This window comes from Macadamia integrifolia, chromosome 6 (genome assembly GCF_013358625.1).
Source record: "Macadamia integrifolia cultivar HAES 741 chromosome 6, SCU_Mint_v3, whole genome shotgun sequence".
Classification (NCBI taxonomy): Eukaryota; Viridiplantae; Streptophyta; class Magnoliopsida; order Proteales; family Proteaceae; genus Macadamia; species Macadamia integrifolia.
Window position 1 is genome coordinate 34,887,053 of NC_056562.1, and position 22,861 is coordinate 34,909,913.

Sequence of the window (22,861 nt, forward strand, 5' to 3'; positions counted from 1 at the left end):
GAAATTGTTAGATTGATTGTAAAGCTGCTCATCACTTGATAAAACTTAAAAGCCCCTTGTTAACTGCAGAATATGGTTCCAAAATTGTCAATTTTGAATGTTATACTCCATTTAATCTACTTACAAATTGAGTTTAGGGTAGGCCCATTTAGAGCCCGTTTAGAATTAAAAATAGGCTCATAGCCTGTTTAAGGTCCGTGCAAGGCCCGTTTAAGCTGGCATGATTAAAGCCCGACACCAACCGGCCTGATTATAAACTGTATTGTGGCCCCCAAACCCAGGCCCGTTTAAATAAATGGACGTTCACGGTGCAAGGATTTCACATCATCAGGCCCAGTTAGGCCCAACCGAGACCGGCCCGGCCCAACCGATTGACACCCTTAATACCAAATGAACAACTAAAATCATCAATAGATGTAATATAATATCAATAGCCATCACTAGAAGGGATGGGGGAGGGACCCTAAACATCAGAAAATATCAAATCTGAGGGTCCAGAAGATTGGAAATAAAAAAATAAAAAAATAAATAAATAGAAGTGAATAATTTAATAAGAAGATTTGGGATAAGACCAAGCTTTGTATGCTACTCAACCAATGACTATTGATTAGGATACTGGATCAGCTAATTCCACTAAGGATCAACTTAGTAAGGAGATTTGGGATAAGCCCAAGCTTGGAATATTGCTCTGATACTATATAAGTGTAAAACAGAGAGATGAAGAAGACAAGAGGAAGAAGAAGAAGAAGAAGAAGAGAGAGAGAGAGAGAGAGAGAGAGAGCAATATTTATGTGGTTCGGTTGTCCAATTCAACTTATGTCCACTTCGGTTGTCCAATTCAACCTATGTCCACGACAATATATTCTTTGCTATATTGTTTATCTTGTGATAATCCTTTAATAGGGAAACAAATTTATCATATTTTCTATTATGGCTAGTTTCCATATCAATAATCATTTAACTGAGCAATGTTCCAAGTTCGGCCTTATCCAAAATCTTATTGTCAAGCTGGTTCTTGGTGGAGCTAGCCATTCTAGTGTCATTATCATCAATCTTTGATTGAGTAGCATACTAAGATTGGCCTTTCCAAATCTTCTTATCAAACTGGTCCTTGGTGGAATTAGCCGTTATTGCAAGATTTCCTCTTATACTTACCAATAAAAGGAGATTGAGGCGTGGGGTGAATATTTATAGTTTCTTTTTATTTACATGCAATGTTCTACTATATGTAGTTGTTAAAATATATATATATATATATATATGGTACTAAAAATAAATTTCCAAAATTACTTAGTGCATTCAGTTTTGAAAATAAAAAGAAAGATTATGTAATCTTACCTAAATTCTTACCATACTTGAAAATTATACTCTTGATTTATTACTTACTTTGCCTTTTCAAATCAAAAGATTACGTGGATTTTATAATCAAACTTGATATTCTATTCTATACATGGAAACCTGGTCCTACTTTTTTCTTTATGAAATATGTCTATACATATTATTATCCTTTTAGGCATGACAATCATGATTTAAAAAATCAGATCGGATAGGGTCAAGATTGGCTGAGACTGATCCCAATAAACCGTCCAATCTAATATGTATCGGTTGAGACCAATTCCAAGTTTTAAAGCCTTGATAACATATTAATTGTCCATCCTAGAGTTATTTTATTTTTAAATTGTTAACCAACCCTCCAACAAATGAATTTGTGTACCAGCAAACTCTACAATGTCATATTATCTGGTTAGCCTGCCTAGAGTGGCTTAGCATCAAGTTTTTCTAAAATTAGAACCGGCAATTTTCCTTGATTACTCGATTACTCACTCACCCACTGTACTTGATTTTGTCTAGCTAAACGGATTTTCCTTGATTACTTGATTACTCAGTCACCCACCATACTTGATTTTGTCTAGCTAAATGGTTAGGACACTAGTAACACATTTTGACACTCCATCTAAAATATTCCCATTACTAGGTTTACCCATCCCAACGGGAAGGGTTCATGCAGTAGACGCATTTAACTCATAAGGTCCATTATTACGAGTTGCCACCCCTTAGCAAACTATCTACCATTCTATATCTCAAAAATGAAGCCCAAATTTTGCAAACATGCATCTCTAAGGTGCTCTACTCATTTCAATTTTTTGCTAGTCAAAATCGATCAAGTGGCAAATATAAACTTTTGAAAATCTAGATATGCTAAGAGGGTGAACATCAATATATGGACTATCGCGAGGCTGCCTCTACTGTATAGTATTGTGGGTGATGCTGCGCGTGTGTGATCAATTCGACTTTGAAATTTGACAGGCGACGCATCTAGACAATGACGCCCTATTAATCCACTCAATATGTCACATGGTACAAGTAGGTGGTCTCTCTTTGAGTCTTGACCACTGTTAGTTAAAACGGAAATGGTAAAAAAACAGAAACGTACGGTACGGGTTTTAAACAGATAAAAACAATAAACGGTACGGTCAAAAAATGTCAAAAAAAAGGGAACAGAAAACGAACGGTATGAGTATTAAACATGTAGTTTTAAAAAAAACGAAACCAAAAAAAGGTAGTATACTCATGCAGTTTGAGAGATTATTACTTGTATACATGCATCTAATATTCCAAAAGCTCTAGGAGTCCCAAGATAAAATAGCCCAATGGGCTACAAAAAAATGAGATGTTGCTAGCTTTAGCTTCTCCTTACTCAATGGGCTATAAGAAGATGAGATTTTTTTCCTATAGATAGTATGGAAGTTAAAAACAAAAAACCAAGTACCATATTGTCTTCACTCTTCACTTTTACTAATAGTTTTTTTTTTTTTTAATTAATTAATTTTTTTAATAAAATTCCTATTTTACCCTTAAAAAATGGATACGCGTTTAAAACGGTCGTTTAAAACGGATTCTTTTGCCGTTTCTGTTTTTTTTTTCCGGATTGTATAATAGCATACGGGAAACGCATTTTAAACGGTAAAAAAACGCAAACGCGTTTTAAATTTTAACTAACAGAGGTCTTGACTGGATTGTGTCTGTGATTGTTTGAATTGGTTGGTGGAGTGTGGACCTCGCTTGGGTTTGGCCATAGTGAGTACGAAACTGGCCCAATTTCAACTATTGTGAGTAAAAATGAAACGGTTTTGATCCAATCAAAATCGGAATTGACTGTTTGACAAACCTAATGGTTGGCCAGCAAACTGCAGTTGTGTAGTTAGTAAATTAGCATATTAAATGCGTATTAAACATGTGTCCGAATTCCGAACATATCAATGTGAGATCGTTTTTTACGGATTCTTTTACACAAACGGTAAAATTCGCATACTTTTTATATAAACATGTACGCCACCTTCTTTGTAAACCGCGAACAACATATACGCACTTTTAAAAATGTGACTTTATTAAATAAAAAAAAAGGGACAATTACGTCCCCTCACCTATAGTTGGTCAAAGTTACACGTGAGTCCAAGGGTTTGAACGAATTATGTCTCCCTCCCCTGGATTTTCTAAGATTTTTACAATTAGGTCCAATTCTGTTAGTTCTTGTTAAATTGGGACTGTTAGTTGATGATGTCACCTAATAGCATAACATTTAAAGCCCAAAATACACTTCCCATTGTGAGATTACCTCTATACCCTTATTATGATTTCTGTTTTTTTTTTTATGCTTACTCTATCGTACCCACGTCGGAATCTACCGGTGCTAGGTGGTTTAGAGGCGGAAATGATGCCAAGAGACTGTAAGAGCGATATGGAGGGTTTTCATGGCAGGAAGGAGCTTGGCAGTGAGGTATTTATCACCGATGGCCATGATTTCTACACCTTTGTTCTTGCAACTTAATTTTTGCAATGAATGGGCACTGCTTGCGCCGCTATGTAGATCATGAAATACAAAAAATGTATTGTACCGTGGCCACTCCTCAATTCTTCTACTCAGAAACTCAAGGAGCTCCACCCTTTCATGAATGGCTCAGGATGCATTTATCTGGCTATTTGATCATTACCCTTCAGCTGCACATCCAACCTATGGAAAATACAGAAGAATGATATGCGGCCATGAATTTTCACAATATAAAACAAGAGATGATCAAGGTTTTAGTTCATTGTATCATTCACCATCGATAGTGATACAGATTGACCCTATTCCAATACAAAAAGATTCATGAAACCAAAGGATTGACTTGCAAACAGATCTAATATGAATTCTTTTTATGATAACAAAATCAACAGCCACAAGGAAGAATTCCCAAAAATTAAAGGAAAAAAAGAAGACATTTCAACAACTAATTACCAAACCTAAGCACATATACATACAATCCCATAGGATGAATTGGGGATTAGGGTTTGTGTGATGAGTTCAAAGGTTAGTGACATGGCCCGAAAACTTGAGTCCGCAAGGATTTGGACAGCATCCTGAACAGTTTCAGATGAAATCGCAAGAACAGAGGTGTAGAAGAGAGAGAATACGATAAGGGAGAGTGGAGATAGTGCTGCCATTACTGGTATTACCAGAATTCATCAGCGCCTTTCGCCTTCATAGGTTCGTTCAATATTGAGCATTAGTTATGAGAGTCCTTTGGTTAGGGTAAAGTGGTTTTTTGACTTTTAAAATTAACAGTAGACTAACACCGTTAGACCAGGAGGAGAGAGATGTAAATCGTTCCAATTCTTGGATCCACGTATAATTTTGGCAAATTATAGGGGAGGGGCGTAATTTTACCAAAAAAAATCTTAAACGAAAACCCCCTCCATAACCCATGGTCCTTCATTCCGCCTCTGTCTTATGAATCGTAACCCTAATTTGCTACCAAAAAAGAATCATTACCCTAGCTCGCAATCTCGATTTTCCGGCAACCCTTTTCATCTTTTCCGTCTCGGGCGGCCATTGCAGCAGCTCAGAGGTCCGTATGTGCCATCTGCCCCTTCCTCTTCTCCTTCTCCGACTGTGATTGCATCGGCCCCTTCATCTTCTCCGTCTCCGAAAGTGTTGCAGCGGCCCCAGTCAAGGAGGAATCAACTCCAGGATTGGCCCTGCTTCTCCATTTCTCTGTTGCAGGTGAGGATATTGCCAATGATCTAGTGGTCTCAGGCTCTCAGTTGTGCATTTTCACTATTTCAAGTTGATATCTAGCTCTCTTTTAGTGTCTCTCTCCACTTACTGATTAGTCGTAGGTCAATGGGGGAATGTTAAAGCAGGCGAAATAACCAGTTTGGTGTGGTTGTTTTTTCGAAACTTGGAATTACAGGTTTATCGGCAGGATTAAGTGCGACGTTGCTTGCAGCGGTGGTGGGTACAGGGGCGTCAAAGAGGTTCCGGAGCGGCTGGCCGGAGAGCGGGTGAAGATAGCCTAAACGCTAACAATGGCGACAAGTCGGCCAAGATGGAGTCGGGGCAAAAATTTAATAAAATATACGTCCGCGAGGGAGTGTCACTGACTCACTGTTCTTGGTAGTTCTGTAATTGTAACGCGGACGTGACCCTAACGGCGCCCGCAGGTCGTCCTGTGGCTGCTTTGGTAGTAGCAGCAATTCAACTATTGTGAGTTCGTAACCCTAACGACACCGGCGCACTGTGAACAAAAATGGTGAAGTCGTACCTCAGATACGAATCAGCGGCGGTATTTGGTGTGGTAGTATCGGTGGATTCTAACATCAGCTACGACTGCACTGGAAAGCACCTTCTCGCACCTGCGCTCGAGAAGATTGGTGTTTGGAACGTCAGGCAAGGCGTCTGCTCCAAAACCCTCTCCCCTTCTACTGCCTCTTGCGGCCCTTCCCTTGCCGTTACTTCCATTGCTTCATCCCCTTCTTCTTTGGTGAGCAAAACCATCTCTCTTCTCGTTCATGTTAATATTAACTATGATATTTCACCCAAAAAAAAAAAAAAATATTAACTATGAAATTTGTTTTGCTGCTGCTACTGCTATTGCTTTGTGTATTCGTTATTTCATTTATGTGCAAGATAATACTTACCTCCGTATAGAAGAAATGGTGATCTTTCCTATGCTTTCGTTATTTTTGGTAGATAGCGAGTGGTTATGCGGATGGGAGTATAAGGATCTGGGATATCATTAAAGGAACTTGTGATACCACCTTAAACGGCCATAAAGGTGCTGTTACTGCACTTCGTTACAATAAGCTTGGCTCCTTTCTTGCTTCCGGAAGCAAAGATAATGATATCATCTTATGGGATGTGGTGGGCGAGACTGGACTTTTCCGTCTTCGTGGCCACCGGGATCAGGTCCTAATGTCTATACCCTTTCTTGTGTGTTTTTATATGCTCGGAGCTGAACCTTTTCGTGAGTGTTTGATTAAATTCCAAAAGACTGTTTTCTGATTCTTTCATCTGTTCACTTTACGTGACTCCAGGTGACTGACCTTGTTTTCTTGGATTCTGGTAAAAAGCTTGTTAGTTCCTCCAAGGACAAATTTTTGAGAGTGTGGGATCTTGATACCCAGTATTGTATGCAAATAATCAGTGGCCATCGCAGTGAAATTTGGTCCATTGATGTTGATACAGATGAGAGATATTTGGTCACTGGATCTGCGGACCCAGAACTGCGGTTTTACACAATACAGCACGAATTGGTGAATGGAGAACCTTCTTTTAATCCAGAGGGAACTGAAACTGTGAGCAGGGGAGACTCTGCTCGGAACAATTGGGAATTCTTGAAACTGTTTGGTGAAATCCAACGTCAGAGCAAGGATAGGGTTGCTGCTGTGAGATACAACAAATCTGGAAATCTACTTGCTTGTCAAATGGCTGGGAAGATGGTAGAGATATTCCGAGTATTGGATGATGCTGAATCTAAACGTAAAGCTAAAAGGAGGATTCACCGAAAGAGGGAGAAGAAGTTGGCCAAAGGGGCTCCAGAGGCAACTGAAAATGGTGACTCAAATCCTGAACAAGGAGAGGAAGGAAGAGCTTCTGTCATCTTAGTTTCTGATGTATTTAAGCTTCTCCAGACATTGCGTGCTAGCAAGAAGATATGCTCAATTTCTTTTTCTCCAGCCACCCCAAAGAGTTCGTTGGCTTATATGGCGTTGTCTCTGAACAATAATTTGTTAGAGGTTTATTCTATTGAAAGCAGCACAACAAGTAAAATACTTTCTATTGAACTTCCTGGGCATCGTTCTGATGTTAGAAGTGTCACTCTTAGCTCAGATAACACTCTCATGATGTCAACTAGTCACAATACTGTAAAGCTTTGGAATCCAAGTACTGGTTCATGCCTTCGAACGATTGATTCTGGGTATGGTTTGTGTGGCTCATTTGTTCCTGGCGATCGTTATGCTCTTATTGGAACCAAAAGCGGAACATTAGAAATCATAGACATTGGTAGTGGTACATGCATGGAAGTCGTGGAGGCTCATGGTGGCTCTGTGCGGTCAATTGCTATGACTCCAGATGGAATTGGTTTTGTGACAGGAAGTGCAGACCATGATGTTAAATTCTGGGAGTATCAACTCATGCAAAAGCCTGGTCAAGTGGGTCCTTTTACCTTTTTCCCACCCTTTTTTATGTGTCTTCCTTAGTTTGAAATTTTGTTGCTTATTCTTATTATTTGACAGATCCAGAAAATGATTTGATTATTCTTTGTAGCTTTATTTGATGATAGCACTACTCGAGAAAGAATTGTCCCACTAGAAGTGAGCTACACAAATTTTATTCTGCCATCCACCTATTGGAGCCATGCCTTCTTCTAACTCCTAACTGATCAGAATTCTTTGTTTTCACATCACTAAAACATGAGTGTCTTTTACTTTCAATGTCCTTTTAGCATCTTTGACTATCATGACCTCTATGCCAGAGAACAATCTCATTAAATTTGCCACATCTCGTCTCATATTTGTTTCAAATTTAAGGGCTTACTAGTTGCAGTCCAATTTAGCTTTTAGATTCTTTTGTGGTGTTAGATGAAACATTGAATTGCCTATTATGAATTTTCTTTTCTTGTTGGTTTTTTTTTTCCATGTTTTATTTGGAGGAGGAACTCTATGCAATAATTATTTGAATGTACTTAAATTTGAAAGATTTACACATTTTGACGAGATTAATTTAACATATGTATTTGTTTTATAGTAGATTTTGTGGTAGCTTATGATTTACCCATTGTGAGCACTTTGAAAAGTTATCCCCCCAAAAAAAAAAAAAAAACACTTTGAAAAAGGAGAAGATTATTTAGTTACCTACAGAAGTGGGCATCATTCTAGCCAAATAAATTTCTTCTTTACTATAGGGGTAGAGAGACTGTTGTGTAAGGATTGTAAGGTTATTCCTGTGGAGAGTCTAACTATCCAATATAAATTGGTGGCCTTGGATATGTGCCTCAATATGCAGAAGCGTAGGATGAGGGAACCTATGTATCCTTATATAGGGTGGTGGAGATTAAAGGGGAGCCCCTAGGTACATTTACTGATAATATGGTCAAGGAAAGTGAGATTTTGAGGGATACACCAATGCGATGTGAAGTGGGATGATGACTTATATTAAGAGGGTTGCCAAGGAAGTCCTAGGGAATCGAAGGGTTGTCGTCAGGCCCCTAGGGCGACTTGGTAGTGGGATGATGAGGTCCAAGTAGCCATTAAGACCAAGAAAAAGCTATTTTTAGGCATGATGAAGGACTAGAGAGACCAGAGATAAAAAAGAGGCATAATGTTGCTAGAAACGGAGCAAAGAAGATGGTGGGGGTAGCTAGGGCGAAGGAATATGTATATTAATCTAAACACAAATGAAGAAGAAAAAACTATGCAACTATAGCTGAAATGAGAGAAATGAAAAGTAGAGATTTCAACCATATGAGATGTATCAAAAGTGATGGTGGAAGAGTGTTGCTAAGGGACAAGGACATTGTGAAGAGATGGGATGAGTATATCCATGACCTACTAAATGGAGATGGTTTGAGTAGGAAATAGGAATGTCTCAGAAGGTTGCATTACTCATCAAGACACTACACATCATAGTTATATACGAAATTTTGGTGTGGCTCAACGTAAAGAAGCCTTGAGAAAGATGAAAGTAGGCAAGACATAGGGTCCCAATAGAAGTGTGGAAGAGCCTAGGAGTACGTGGAGAATCTTGGTTAACCAATTTGTTTAATAAGATCATGTACACAAGGAAAATGCCATAGGAATGGAGGATAAGCATTTTAGTTCCAATCTAAAAAGATAAGATGATATTCATAGCTAAAATAACTATAGAAGCATAAAACTAACGAGTAATACTATGAAATTGTGGGAGAAGGTTATTGAAGCCAGTTTTAGAAAAGAGACTCATATCCAAGGTTCGAGGTCTTGGTTTTGCCTGGGCCAAAAACTGAGTTGTTACAAGATCTCGGTGAAACAATGTATTTTATTGACAAGACAATTTGAAAAAACTTGGGGATGGGTTTTAGTGGCAATGTGGCCAAGTTTTCCCCTAAAACTTGTCATCTAGCTTATTTTAGGCCTTTTAAATATAGTGGTAATAGTAGATTTTTAAGAATCAAACCCAAAATGTTAATTTGATAGTCTATATCATAGGTCTACCGGAGGCTATCCACACAATATCTAGTACTTTTAGAACACATAATTGAAGTAAAAGTATAAAACAACTTAAAGCATAAGGAACTAAGACATAAAAAGTGTTAATCTCGATCTCTAAGTGTTGAAGTTGATAAGTGCAACTGTAGAGGTGAGATTTGGCAAGAAAAAGCACCAATACACAGTCTTGTGGGGTATTTCTTCACAACAGGGAAGACAAGCAAGATCTAGTGAGAAAGGCTAGAAATATCATCGAAATGAGATTTAAAACATCATGTGACATGGTTGAGTCAAGTTGAAACTGTATATGAACCTAAATCTCAACGAGAAACCAAGATTTCGAGCGAGATTGTTGTTTTCCAGTATCACCTATGGTCTTGACCCTCTAAAGCCAAAAAACGAGATTTTGCGAGAGACCTCAAACCATGATCATATCTTGGAGAACCAGTTTGTTTTTATGCCAAGCAGATTCGCGATAAAAGCTTTTTGCTCACTGAGGAGACTCATGGAAAGATATAGAGCTTGCAAAAAGGATCTTCATATGGTCTTTATTGACCTGACAGAGCCCCTAGAGAACTAATTCTGCATGTTCTTGTGAAGAGGGGTGTTGAATAAATATGTGGATATAATTAAAGAAATGTATGAGGGTGTGGTGACTAGTGTGAGATATGAGGGAGGTCAAAGCAGTGGATTCCAATTACGATTAGGTTACACCAAGGATCAACCTTAAGCCTTTATTTGTTTAGAGCTATGGAGATCAACCTTGGATACAAGAGGTTTTAAGATTAATAGATCAAAGACAGTATATGATGTGTAACTTTAGTTACACTATGATGGATAACTATATGGTGAAACTTGATGAGAGAGAGATTGCTAAGTGATTATTTTAGATATCTGAGGTTAGCCATTAATAAAAAAGGTGACATAGAGGATGATGTTTCTCAGAGAATTAAAGTGGGATAAATGAAGTGGAGAGGTGTGACTGGAGTGCTGTGTGACTGACGTATTCCTGTAAAGCTTAAAGGAAAATTCTACAAGATTGATGTTAGACCAGCTATGATGTATGGGGCGGAAAGTTGGGCAAATAATAACTATCATATGGAGAAGCTATGTGTGGTAGAGTTGAGGATATTAAGATGGATATGCGGCAAAACTAGAAAGAATAAAGGAATGAACGTATTAGAGCTGATTTGGGTGTTGCCTCGATCAATAATAAGCTCCAAGAAAGTTGTTTGAGGTGCTATGACCATGTTCAACGGAGGTATGAGGATGCACCAATAGGGTGTGATTTAGTTCTTATTGAAGAAGCTAAAAGAGCTAGGGGCAAGCGGGCAAGCCTAAGATGACCATAAGAGAAGTAGTGAGGAATGACATGCATAGTCTAGGTCTTGTCCGAAGTATGACCTCAGATTGAGTTGATAGGAGGGCAAGGATCCATGTGGCTGACTCCATTTAGTTGAGATTTTCCTGGCTTGCTGGTGCTTTGCCTCTTTCTTTTTTTACTTTCATTTTTTCTTTTTTGTTTTTATTTAAGATTTCCTTGACTTGCTGGTGTTGTGCTTGTTCTTTTTACTTGCATTTCTCCTTTTTGTCTTTGCACGGATCCATGTAGCCGACCCCATTAAGTTGGGATAAGGTTGAGTTTTGTTGTTGTTGTTGTTGTTGTTTTAGTTTTACTTGATTTGTATCTCCCAACATCATGGTATAATTTCCTATATTTAACATGTTTATTCCCCTTCCCCACCCTCCTACAGGACTCGAAGCAACTAACTGTGACCAACATAAGGACTTTGAATATGAAGGATGATGTTCTTGTGGTTGCTGTTAGTCCTGATGCTAAATTCATTGCTGTTGCCTTGTTAGATTGCACAGTCAAGGTAAATTAGAAAATTTTTATGCTATTGCTGAATTTGAGTTGCTGTATGCCCTTTTTCTTTTGTCCTGAATTTGAGTTGCTATATGCCCTAGTGGAATAAAGCGTTCTAGTATTTTTTTTTTAATGTAACCATTTTATTTGGCACAACTAGCATATTAAAAATTATATAATTCTACTTATGTGCTAAATAAAGATTAAATATTTATACCAATGCAATATATTCATCAGAAAAAACAAATCAATAAAGTGAATAAACTCAAAAATCAACATTAAACCAAAGCCACATCAAGTCATAAAAAATCAATATTAAGCCATATCAAGTCATAAAAAAATAACATTAAGTCACATTAAGTAATAAAAAATCAACATTTAGAGAAATATTTTTGTTCTCTAATTAGTTTGACTGGTGAAATGATTTTATTTTTACATGAAACTTCGTATTAAGTATAGCACAAAACTAGCTTTGCAACAAGTCTACGATTACTTAATTTGAGTTGTAATGACAAAGTTATGTTTCGGTTTAACTTATTTTAGAGTGCACAAATGCTGTTAAAATCTCTTGAATGAAAAATATTTTATGGACATCAAAACAAAAAATTATTTTACCGGATTTTTTGTTTTAGCAATGTTTTACCATGATAAGATTTATGAAAATTGAGAAAACCCAAACATTTGAAAGTTGAAAACCACCCCTATGACAAAAAATCCAGTTTTTGTTCTTGGGCTGGGGGGTTGACTTTTTATCATTTTGAAATTTGATTTTAAACTGTTTTTCTTGAATTCAAATAAGGATTACTTGCTTTTTTATGAATAATATCTTAAGTAAATGAAATAACAACATAAATGATAAAATCATGTAGAAAACATTATAAAAACATTTACTTAAATGATATTTGGCATAAATAGGTGACATGAACAAAGGTGGCAGCTTGAAAACTTTGCCACCTACATATCCAGCTTGAGTGGGTGTGTTAAATATTGTACTGTGAGGGGGAGAGTTTGTGCTAAGTCAAGAATGGGGGTCTATGTTAAGTTGTGTTGAGTCATTGTTATTTACTTGGCTTAGTCTTTGGTTGTAATTGGCCTTTAGACTCTTGATACACTATTAAGCAATGGACCTAGGGCACAATGGATATCATTCTGAATCCTATCGTGGCACTAGGATTTCCCCCCTCTTTTCGATCATTCTCTCTCTCTCTCTGTCTTCTACTTCTTTCCTTCTTTTTTTTTACTTCATAGATTCTGGTGATATCATGTTTAGTCCTAACAACCTGATTACTCAGATCATTCAAACAGGGTGGTTGGACTAGCAGGCCTGCGGTTGAAGTGTAAGTCATACTTCAAAAATGCTACAGAATGCATACTCTAGGAGAGATACAAAATCAATTGTATCAGCTACATGTAATGCTAGACTGGCTATTGTTATTGATAACTGTGTCTAATTTATAGAACTGAATGGTTTAGTAACTGAATAAAATTGTCCCGGTATTTTTAATTATCTTTTTCACCTTTTCCATACTTTTTGGGGGTCTGGTCACTTAGAGACATCCTCCTTTTCACAATTCCCACATGGAACATGTGGATCTGAATCTATGTAAATGGTTGCATTCTTTTTGTTTACCTCAATGCAATTGAAGGGCAAATCACTTAATATAAAACACTAGGTCTATTGGTGACTGTACTAACACCGTCTATACCAACCTTTTGCAGGTTTTCTTTCTGGATTCACTGAAACTTTTTCTGTCATTGTATGGTCACAAGCTTCCTGTGCTGTGCATGGATATTTCATCGGATGGAGATCTCATAGTCACCGGTTCTGCTGACAAAAATTTGAAAATTTGGGGTTTGGATTTTGGTGATTGTCACAAATCCATTTTTGCTCACGCTGACAGGTCTTTATTATTATTTTTGGTATAAAAAAGTGTTGGCTATTGTAATTGTAGATAAAGAGGAACTGAGGTTGGAATTCTGATAGACTCTTTTCAATGGCAGTGTTATGGCAGTGCAATTTGTCAGCAACACCCATTATATGTTTAGTGTTGGGAAAGATCGCCTTGTAAAGTATTGGGATGCTGACAAATTTGAGTTGCTTTTAACTCTTGAGGGGCATCATGCTGAAGTGTGGTGTCTTGTGGTCAGCAACCGTGGTGATTTTGTCGTCACAGGTTCTCATGACCGATCTATACGTCGTTGGGATCGTACCGAAGAACCCTTCTTCATTGAGGTAACGGATTTTTGTATCTGTTGCTGTACTGATGTATTGTTTCATTTGTAGGGTTTATCTCTCTTGGGTGATTGATTACGTTGGAATAGTGAGATTGCATTTTCTGAATTTGGCACTATATTGGTGTTGATCTTTGTTTGATGCAACTTTTGGATATGCAGGAAGAAAAGGAGAAAAGATTGGAAGAAATGTTTGAGGCTGACATTGATAATTCATTTGAAAGTAGGTACGCACTGAGGGAAGAACTTCCAGAGGAGGGAACTGTAGGGTTGGCAGGGAAGAAGACTCAAGAAACACTCACTGCGACGGACTTAATTATTGATGCACTAGACATAGCAGAGGAAGAATCAAAGCGGATGACTCAGCACATGGTATCTAAGATCTTTGTTATCTGATTTTGTTTTCTTGGTTGACCTTTCTAGTTTTTACTTGTTAAATATAAGTATATAACTAGATCTATATAAAGAATATGTGGCATCATGTGGTTGTTCTGCTTGATGTAATCAAAGCAAGATATAGGATGAATAGATGGTAATTGCAAATATCTTTGGCATCATGTGTATAGGATGAATAGATGGTAATTGCAAATCTCTTTGGCATCATGTGGTTGTTCTGCTTATCTGCTTCTACCCCTATGTCTAGGAAGTTTCCTCAAGAATGGGGAGTAATTCATTTTTCTGATGAGCAGTGACTTGCTAAGTTGATGTTTTGGTTTCTTCAACGGTAAATTCATGGGAGAAAGAGACTGCACCTGTTGATGCAGATACCTTCTTGCTCCTGAAGGAAATGATAAAGTGAAGGTTAAGTATTGAAGCCAGAAATTAGAATAAACCATTTGTGGAGATGTTGAGTCTTTTAGTGCCTGACAAAATTTTTATTATATGTAGATGTGGTAGACATGGTATACATTGTGTCAGATGCCTCTGTTGATCTTCACATTTATAGGATCTAGATGATAACTTTGTGTTTTTAAGATCTGAGTTCTTTAGGAGAATAGATCTTGCAGATGAACAACGAGAACTCGGTTTGTTGGGCTCTTCACTTAAACTTATGATGAGGTAGACAGATTCTGTCTGCACTTGATGAGTGATGAATGTCTATAACCTAAGTCTTGAAACAATAGTTGGAGCAGTCTTCTATAAAGCTTTTGGATTTAATTGGCAGACTGGAAAATAGAAGCTCATCAAGCTTCCTGTTCATAGCTCCAAGAGACCAGAAGGTCATGTGTATCTTAGTGATTGATTAGTTATTACGTAGTGATAGGTAGATAGATGTAGGAAGTTTCAGAATAGTATGTGCCTCTATATATGCTTCCTCATGGTGGTACAGCCAGATTTATTTTGATGTTTGTATCTATATTTATGTATTCGTATATATAGTTGGGGGAGGGGGAGAGGGGGAGAGGGGTGGATGGGGCTTGTGTGCCACCATGAGGTTGTGCCTTTATATGGTTTCAGAATGGTTATGTGTCTCTTTATAGTTGGAGCATGTATCAGAATTGCACATACATTTTCCTCCATGGCAGTAGTGAGATTAGTCGCATATTTAGGTGATTGTGAAGGTGCAAGTCACTGCTTTATTCTTGTTTTTCTTATGGCTGTTTGCTTTATCGGTCAGAGGGTTGAAATTCCAACATAGTGGGATCTCTTTGTGAATAGTCTGTCTTGCCATCTTACATGGCTTATGATTGGAATAGAGAAGTTAAATTAGTGAATACGGTTATTTCACCTCTATTACCATCATAGAGTGGTATTATGTTTTCTATTTATCATTTATTTATCCCAAGAAGAAGAGAAAAAGGAATTGGGTCTTCAAGATGGGCTCTCATGGGTGTTAGTCATCTGGAAACTTTGAGAGATTGCAGTGGAGTGACCTGGTCCTTCCTATCCTCTTCAAGTTAAAGATGCAGAAACTCAATTTTGGCTACTCAACACTCATGGGTATAGACATGCTATTTACACTTCGAAAGTATGGTGGCTGTATTTATGAATTTTTGGGTTTGATTGGCATTGGTAGCTCAATGAAACCCAAAACATTAGCTGTTCTCTGAGGGTTGAGAATCACCAAAAACATCTGGTGTAGGAAGATTTCAGCAATGTTTTCCTTTGTTTCTTCTTCTTCTGGGGTTTGAGTGTCCAGTAAGAAAAGGGACTTGGACACAGTCACCACTGATTATAATTTGCATATTGCATCTCCTTGAAATTCTGTCTCTGGCAATTTAAGACCAGCATAAGCAAGGTAAACGTTCTTGCATAAGGTATTGTGTGGTGGAGTGGGTTAGTCTTCTTCTTTTTCCTTTTATCAGTTACCCTTTCTTTTTTCATTATAAAAAGTTATAAGTTGTTTTATGATCAAAATAACATGGGGTTGTTAGTTGTGTTTTTTTCGTCTTCTTTGGGATTGGAGACAGTGAGCTTAATCAGTCAAGGGCTTGATTAGGGTAGGCTCTATTTTCCAATTTTCTCCTTAAATTTTACAGTAGGTTCTGATTGGAAGGCATTGAAGGCTGTTTGTTAGAAGTTTCAGGGCTAGTTGTTAGGCCTTATCTAAACTAATGTTCCATAGTTTTGGCTAGTGCTGTCCTAATCCTTTTAGCTGCCAATATTTTTTCTGAGATCTTCTGTAACTAATTTGATTTCAAAGTATTATTGATTTTTCTTGCTGCTGAGGAATGTATTATTGTCGCATCTGGCCTGAAAACTACTTTGACACCTTTATTTTAGTTGATGAGTGCCTAGAATGAACTCATTGTTGATAGTCTCGGGAACTGTTGTAGTGGCTATGAATAGGCAATGGCTATTCTTTGCCAGTGAACTTAAATCAATCATATGGACCATGCGGATGCATTTTTCCTGTATTCTGCCTACTCACTTGTCTATTGTAATGTAATATTTTTCATTACATATCCAAAAGAACGTGTCTTTTTTAATGATTATTTTTATTTTTTTATAATACTTCCTCTTTCCTAATATCCTGATTATCACTATTAATTTTCAGGTCGACAATGCAAGTGGAAGAATAACTACCTTCCAACCAAATGCTATGATGCAGGGGCTCTCTCCATCTGATTATGTCCTTCATTCTCTTTCTCGCGTTCACACAAATGATCTGGAGCAGACATTACTGGTATTTGATCCTCCCTTTTTTCTAAATGGGTAACTGGATCAATCGAGAAGATTGAATTTGGAGATATATATTATGGGGGAAAAGGGCCTCAGCCACCTGGAACATTGTGGAATCAAAGGAAACATATAACTTACATAAGCTTTACCAAAGGAAAACTAAGCATACAAACATTCTTGACCACAATGCTCTGAATGTGCCGTTACTTCTTGTTGATTAAGCCTCTTTATGAGTCCCTAGTATAGTTTGATATTCTGGAAACAGACCGCCATTGTCATCACGGCATCTAGGTGACCCAAGGCGTTGGAGGGGGCCTGGACATAATGTGGCACCAATGAGGCGCAACCTAGGGGACACTAATTGTCAAGGCGATGCAAACTGCCAAATGGAGTCCAGTTCAGCTAGCATTTCACAGAAGTTTTATGCTGTGGTTGGCGTGAGGTTTTGCTTTTGTGTGCCCAATTTCTGCGTCCTTTGTAGTCGCTATTGCTTATCTCTATCATTCTGTATATAGTCATCATTCCCACTCTATAGGGTGTTCATAACCATTAGTTGCATCTGCTTCCACTGTCAAACCATCGTTGATGGTTTTTACCTCAACAAGACGTACCAGTTGTGTTAGACTGTTAGTAGGTCAAAAGTTTGGATATGTAGTTGGTTGTTTCTCTGCTTCTTAGAAAATTGACCTTGCCATTTCAAAAGATTGGAGCCATTTTTCATTTTGTTGTCACATTATAAATATGCTTATTATGCCTGAATTGTTGGGTCCTGCAATGGCTTCAGGTAGTTGATAATTTTTAGTTGTATGGATTACCAACTAAAAGTTTTTTCCTTTTGGCAGTCTATACCATTCTCTGATGCCTTGAAGCTTATGTCTTACTTGAAGGATTGGGCTGCTATTCCTGATAAGGTAAGCCTTTGTATAAGTAAGAAATGTGAACCTATATATATATATATATATAAAACATGTAATTGTATGTATGCACATTGATTATATATATATATATCCATTGATACATGCAAACAGGTACTTGTATGTATGCACATTGATTTTGCTTGAAAGGGAGTGCATCAGTCCTTATGTTGGGATCTTTCATATTAGTGATCCTCAAACGTTGATTTTGATTTGTTTCCTGACCTGAAAAGGTGGGAAAGCATGAACTTACGAGCTTATATTGTTCGTCTTGGGAACCAGAGTTCACTGCAACCTACTTACAATATTTTCAAACTGCATGCAGGTTGAACTTGTTTCTCGGGTTGCTACAGTGCTCTTGCAGATACATCATAACCAATTGGTTTCTACCCCTGCTTCCAGACCTGTCTTAACTGTTCTCAAAGACATTCTTTATACTAGAATCAAGGTAATTCTATGACCTTTTTTTGGGTAATAATATGTACGATCACTGTTTTACATGGACAAAAAAAATGTCACCACACTTGTTGAGAAACTTGGGCTTCTGCTTTTAAGATGTTGAAACTTTCAATTCTCTCATGGTTATTTGGGAAAAATCTGTTTGCAGTCTTCTTGTTCGAGGATTCGCTTTTTTATAGATTAATCAACAACAACAGCTACTCAGTCTTATCCCAGTTAAATGGGATCGGGATGAGGCTGAGTTGTTACTGTACTCATTTGCTATTTATTTTGAGATACTTGACCACTGGTTGCCGGTTGATGACTCCTTGACCACCAATTGAATCTTGTGTCACACTAGTCATTATTTGTTTTGCTTTTATGAAAATGCCTAGTAACAATTTTTCTTCCTAACAACAACTGCCTAGGGCAGTTTGTGAGCTGTGGTGCGCAAACGGCCCACGTGCAATAGGAGGTTTTTAGTTCGAGCCTCTTGGCTGTTATCTACTTCCCCTCCCTCCCTATCAATTTTTTTTCTTCCCATCAGAATTGTACTCAAGACCCTTCTTCCCCGTGTATGTTGGGGGAAAAATATATATTCTTAGTTGTTGACCTATATGGTGTTTCAAATTGTCTCGTGTCAGGAATGCAAGGACACTCTTGGTTTCAACCTTGCAGCAATGGATCATTTGAAGGTTAGTAAAACTGTGTGCACCTCGGTGTTCATGCTCATCTTCATACATGTTTCTGCTTGTGTACCTGCAGCAGTTATGTTTTCTAATCAAAGAGACTGAGATCTGCTAGTTTCTTTTTGTATTGCAGCAATTGATGTCTTTGAAATCAGATGCCCTTTTCCGTGATGCAAAGACAAAGCTACTTGAAATCCGTTCACGACATGCAAAGCGTCTGGAAGCAAGGACAGACACAAAAGAAAAGAGGAAAAAGAAGAAGCAGAAGATTAGAGCTGGGGCCTAATTCAGACCAAGGAAATGGCGGGATTGGGACATCAAGTTTCCGTGTTTGCGAAGATGGTCAGATTGACAGCCTAATCTTGGAAAGCATGAAGTTCCTCAATATTTAAGGGCCCAAACAGAGACCAATAGATATTGTAATCATGGGATCCCGCATTTCCCTGATTTGAATAGGGACTATTGATTGAAGTAATGGAATTTCAGATGCTGTCCAAAAAGAAAGGTGAGATCTTCCTCATGGCTGATGGGAGCTCACAAGTCACGTCTAATGAATATCCCTGCTATCGCATCAGCAGGAAATTTTGTTTCTTCCTGTAGGTAATGAAGTGAGCTGATATTCAGTGCCAGATTAAAGGACACTTATTTTTGTTCTTAGTGATTGCTGAAGCCCGGGCTTACAAGTAAATATTCTGATTCTTGTGTTTGGCTGTTCCAAGTGTAAATTATATAACGTTAGTGAGAGACTTTTCTCTCTTCATTTAACGCATTTATGTCACTATATAGGGGTCACAAGTTCAATAGACTAATAACATAGCAGGTATTCCAAGTTTAATTGTGACAAATTATTAAGGTCAGGGCATCTTGAGTAGAAAAATGCTTGGGTTTTGAGCATCTAGGGCAGAAAGTTACAGTGCCCAATGGCTCCGAGGATCGGATGAGACATCACCGCATCCAGGGAAAATTAATGGGAGGAAAAGAATCAAGGAAGTGAGGAAACATGGGCACCAAAAACTTGAACAGAGTGATGTGGGGTTATGACTTTGTAACTAGCAACAGTTAACGGATAAACTTCTGCTTTAACTGGTATAACATGAGATTATATAACATGTTTGCTAGTAATTTTTTTTTCTTTTTGGTCAATGGAAAATTTATTTTTCAAAGAAATTAAATATACAGCTTTGAGGGAAAAAAAATCAAGGCCAAAACAAGTGGCTAAAAAAAGGATCTGGCTCATCTCCAACGATTGATGCTCCAACGAGTTTTTGGATGGTTGACATGTCGAGGCAAGAAATCTGACGGTATGAATGATTCCGAGTTGTCTCTCCTCTCACCGAACAATTGCAGAGGGATTTTTCATCTTCCATTCGCATAGAAGGAGAAGGAAAGGGTTGCAGAAACCCTTACCGCATAAGAGAGAGAATGGGAGAACAGAGAAAAAGTGTGTGAGAGAGAGAACTAGGGTTGACGTTAGTTAGGGTTTGATTTCTCCGGCCTTGATATGATGATGGAAAGGGTTAAGTTCAGATGGCCTTGATCGGAGAAGAAGAGAATGATGGGTTCTTTTACAGTAAACAGTGTTTTAAGACTTTAAAACTCTCTCTGAATCGTCTCTTTGGTGCTCATCCATGCCCAATTTCTCATCAATCCAAATTCCAAATTGGGTTGATTTGAAGGATTTATTTACTCTAAATTATTATTCCAAACTGGCGCTCATTTTATGATCTGTTTAATGTCAACTTCGTTATTTATCCCAAAAAAAATATTTCAACTTCGTTTATCAGTATTATCTGTTCACCTCTGCTAGGTACGAGAAGACATTAATATTGTTGGGGTGATCGTGTCTAAACAACGCTGATGTTCATGAAATTGGAAAGCTAAGTTTTCAAACAAGAGAAGCCTGGGTCTCGAACTGATGTCCGATTCTCAAACGAGGGCAGATTTCATAGAACTTCTCTTTAGGGTTTCAAATGTGATCGGGAGAATGGGAGGGATAGTTTCTTGTTTTAGTTGCCTTATTGCCTCTGTTTGAATCAACTGAATGACAACTCAGAATCATTCAACCGTTGGATTGTAGGAGTCCACGTTTCGACCATAGGCAAACTTGTTGGACGCTCGTTGGAGCATCAGCTGTAGGAGACGAGCTGAATCCCTAAAAAAAGCAGCTAAAGGAGGGGAGGAAGAATAGAGGTGGGAGATCTTAGGAGACAACAATGAACCTATTATTTGGGAAACATATCACTGGTAAGTATGCATCTTAGGCTTACAATTAATAATAAAATACATGATTTTTTAAATATTTTAAAATTGAATGGGAGTTGGGTGTTCATTAGGGATGTAAACGGATTGAATTTGGATTGGATGTATTCAGATCTGGGTATTTCCTGATTGGATATAGATACCCCTAAATGAATACGGCTGCTGATCGAATTCGGATTTTCAACTATCTATTTACTCTTTGACTTGTGTAATCTGGATCTTCCTTCCCCCAATGTATATAAGTTGCTCTTAATCTTTCTAAGTTGTTATAACTCTTTTCCTCAATCCCTAAAACTTGTTTAAACTCTAAGAACCCTCAAAATCATTAATTGATTATTTAATCAGATCGGATAATTCAGATTTTAATTCGGATATCTATATGGATACTCTTTTCCTCAATCCCTAAATGAATTTGAAATCGGATTTCGACTATTCATTTACATCCCTTCTTTCCTTTTGAAAGGGAAGGATAGGCCAACAAGAGTTGAGAGTTATTTTAAAAGAAAGACATCAAGTTCTAACTATGCCTCTAGAAGTGTTATTCAGGCACTCTAATTTAAAAATGATATATTTTTAAGTTGATAATTATATATTTATATGCAATTTTTATTTGGATACAAAAGGGGAAAAAAAAAATGAAGTTAAATAACCAGGAATGATGTGAAGCTTTTGGAAGGTCTTTCTGAGAGTGAGATCATGACTTCTTGGGGTACTTATACTGGAAAGAATTAAGTGGGTTTTGTTGTCAAAGCTCCAAAATCCTCTCTGGCCGAGGTGCATCTAGAAGCTATGGATGGATTGAATCCCCGAGGTATTCAGAATTTGAGTCGCCTGGGTCTGCAAGAGGTACAAGTCCTTCAATTTCGGAAGTCGCGAAGCCCCTGCAGTGTTGTAGGTGCTGGTTTGCTTAGACAGACGAGAGTGGTTGATCTTTAAGGATCTTCGCAAGGAACGCTATGTTCGTAATATGCAGACTGCTGCCTTAATTAGAGTAATTCTTGTGCCTGGAGTACATGAAGTACCAGAAAATGGGGACAACAAGCGTATTCCCTTTGTGCGACCTGAGAGATAAATCACAATGCAAGAGGAAGAAGTGACAACGGCATATATGATATCCAATCCGCCGGAAGTTACAGATTGTTCAGGTGGCCGGAATGCTCAGATCCTCGATGTGGCAGATTTCTCAGTTCACTAGGGTTTCATTCAGTTCAAAATCCTCTCAACGGTAATATAGTTATTATGTCCAAGCACGAAGTGGCAATTCACTTGACTATTTTACCCTTTTTTCTTTCCCCTCATTAATAATTAAAACTCTCTAAAAATTTATTTCTCATATTCCTCTCTCTCTCTCTCTCTCACTCTCACTCTTTCACGTCCCCTTCTCTCTCTCCACTTTCCTTTTCTTCTATACTTAAAACTCTCCTACCGATCGGAAACTCCTTAGATTATATCCTATTATTCCTATCCCCCTTTCATCTCTCACGTTATTCTTCTACAAATTGGAAACTCCTCAGATTCTATTTTATATCCCCCTTCTCTCTCTTATCACTCTCTATAAAAATTAAATCACTTCATATAAGGAAGATAACAAATCTCTTTTTCTTTACTTTCTTTCAAAAGCCCCCACTTTCCTATAGAGTCACTTCTCTTTCTTTTTCTCTCCCAAATTCTTTTATTATCCACGATCTTCCCTTCTCTTTTTTTTTTTTTTTCACTTATTTATCTATTTATTTATTTATTTTTATATTTTGAGAAAAATTAAATCCCATTATATAGGTAATAATAATCATCTTTTTCTCTACTTCATTCTTTCTCTCAAGCTCCCTCAC

The 22,861-nt window shown here is 37.6% G+C and overlaps 1 protein-coding gene across 1 annotated transcript; it reads left to right on the forward strand.

Moving 5' to 3' along the window:
- Nucleotides 1-4,731: 4,731 nt before the first annotated feature.
- Nucleotides 4,732-19,608, forward strand: LOC122081810 (WD repeat-containing protein 3). The gene is made up of 13 exons (XM_042649130.1): nt 4,732-5,044; nt 5,235-5,804; nt 6,014-6,229; nt 6,358-7,476; nt 11,265-11,387; nt 13,097-13,278; nt 13,379-13,610; nt 13,772-13,981; nt 16,608-16,736; nt 17,575-17,643; nt 17,972-18,094; nt 18,729-18,779; nt 18,907-19,608. Exons 2-13 carry the CDS (start codon nt 5,571-5,573, stop codon nt 19,057-19,059), a joined length of 2,841 nt encoding a protein of 946 aa, XP_042505064.1. The 5' UTR covers nt 4,732-5,044; nt 5,235-5,570; the 3' UTR covers nt 19,060-19,608.
- Nucleotides 19,609-22,861: the final 3,253 nt, after the last annotated feature.

What these genes read in the sequence shown, in the direction of transcription:
- LOC122081810 (XM_042649130.1), top strand. Translation starts at nt 5,571, where the DNA reads ATGGTGAAGTCGTACCTCAGATACGAATCAGCGGCGGTATTTGGTGTG. An exon ending in CTTCATCCCCTTCTTCTTTG is followed by an intron (nt 5,805 to 6,013) that starts GTGAGCAAAACC and finishes TATTTTTGGTAG; the next exon opens with ATAGCGAGTGGTTATGCGGA. An exon ending in ATCTGGAGCAGACATTACTG is followed by an intron (nt 16,737 to 17,574) that starts GTATTTGATCCT and finishes TCCTTTTGGCAG; the next exon opens with TCTATACCATTCTCTGATGC.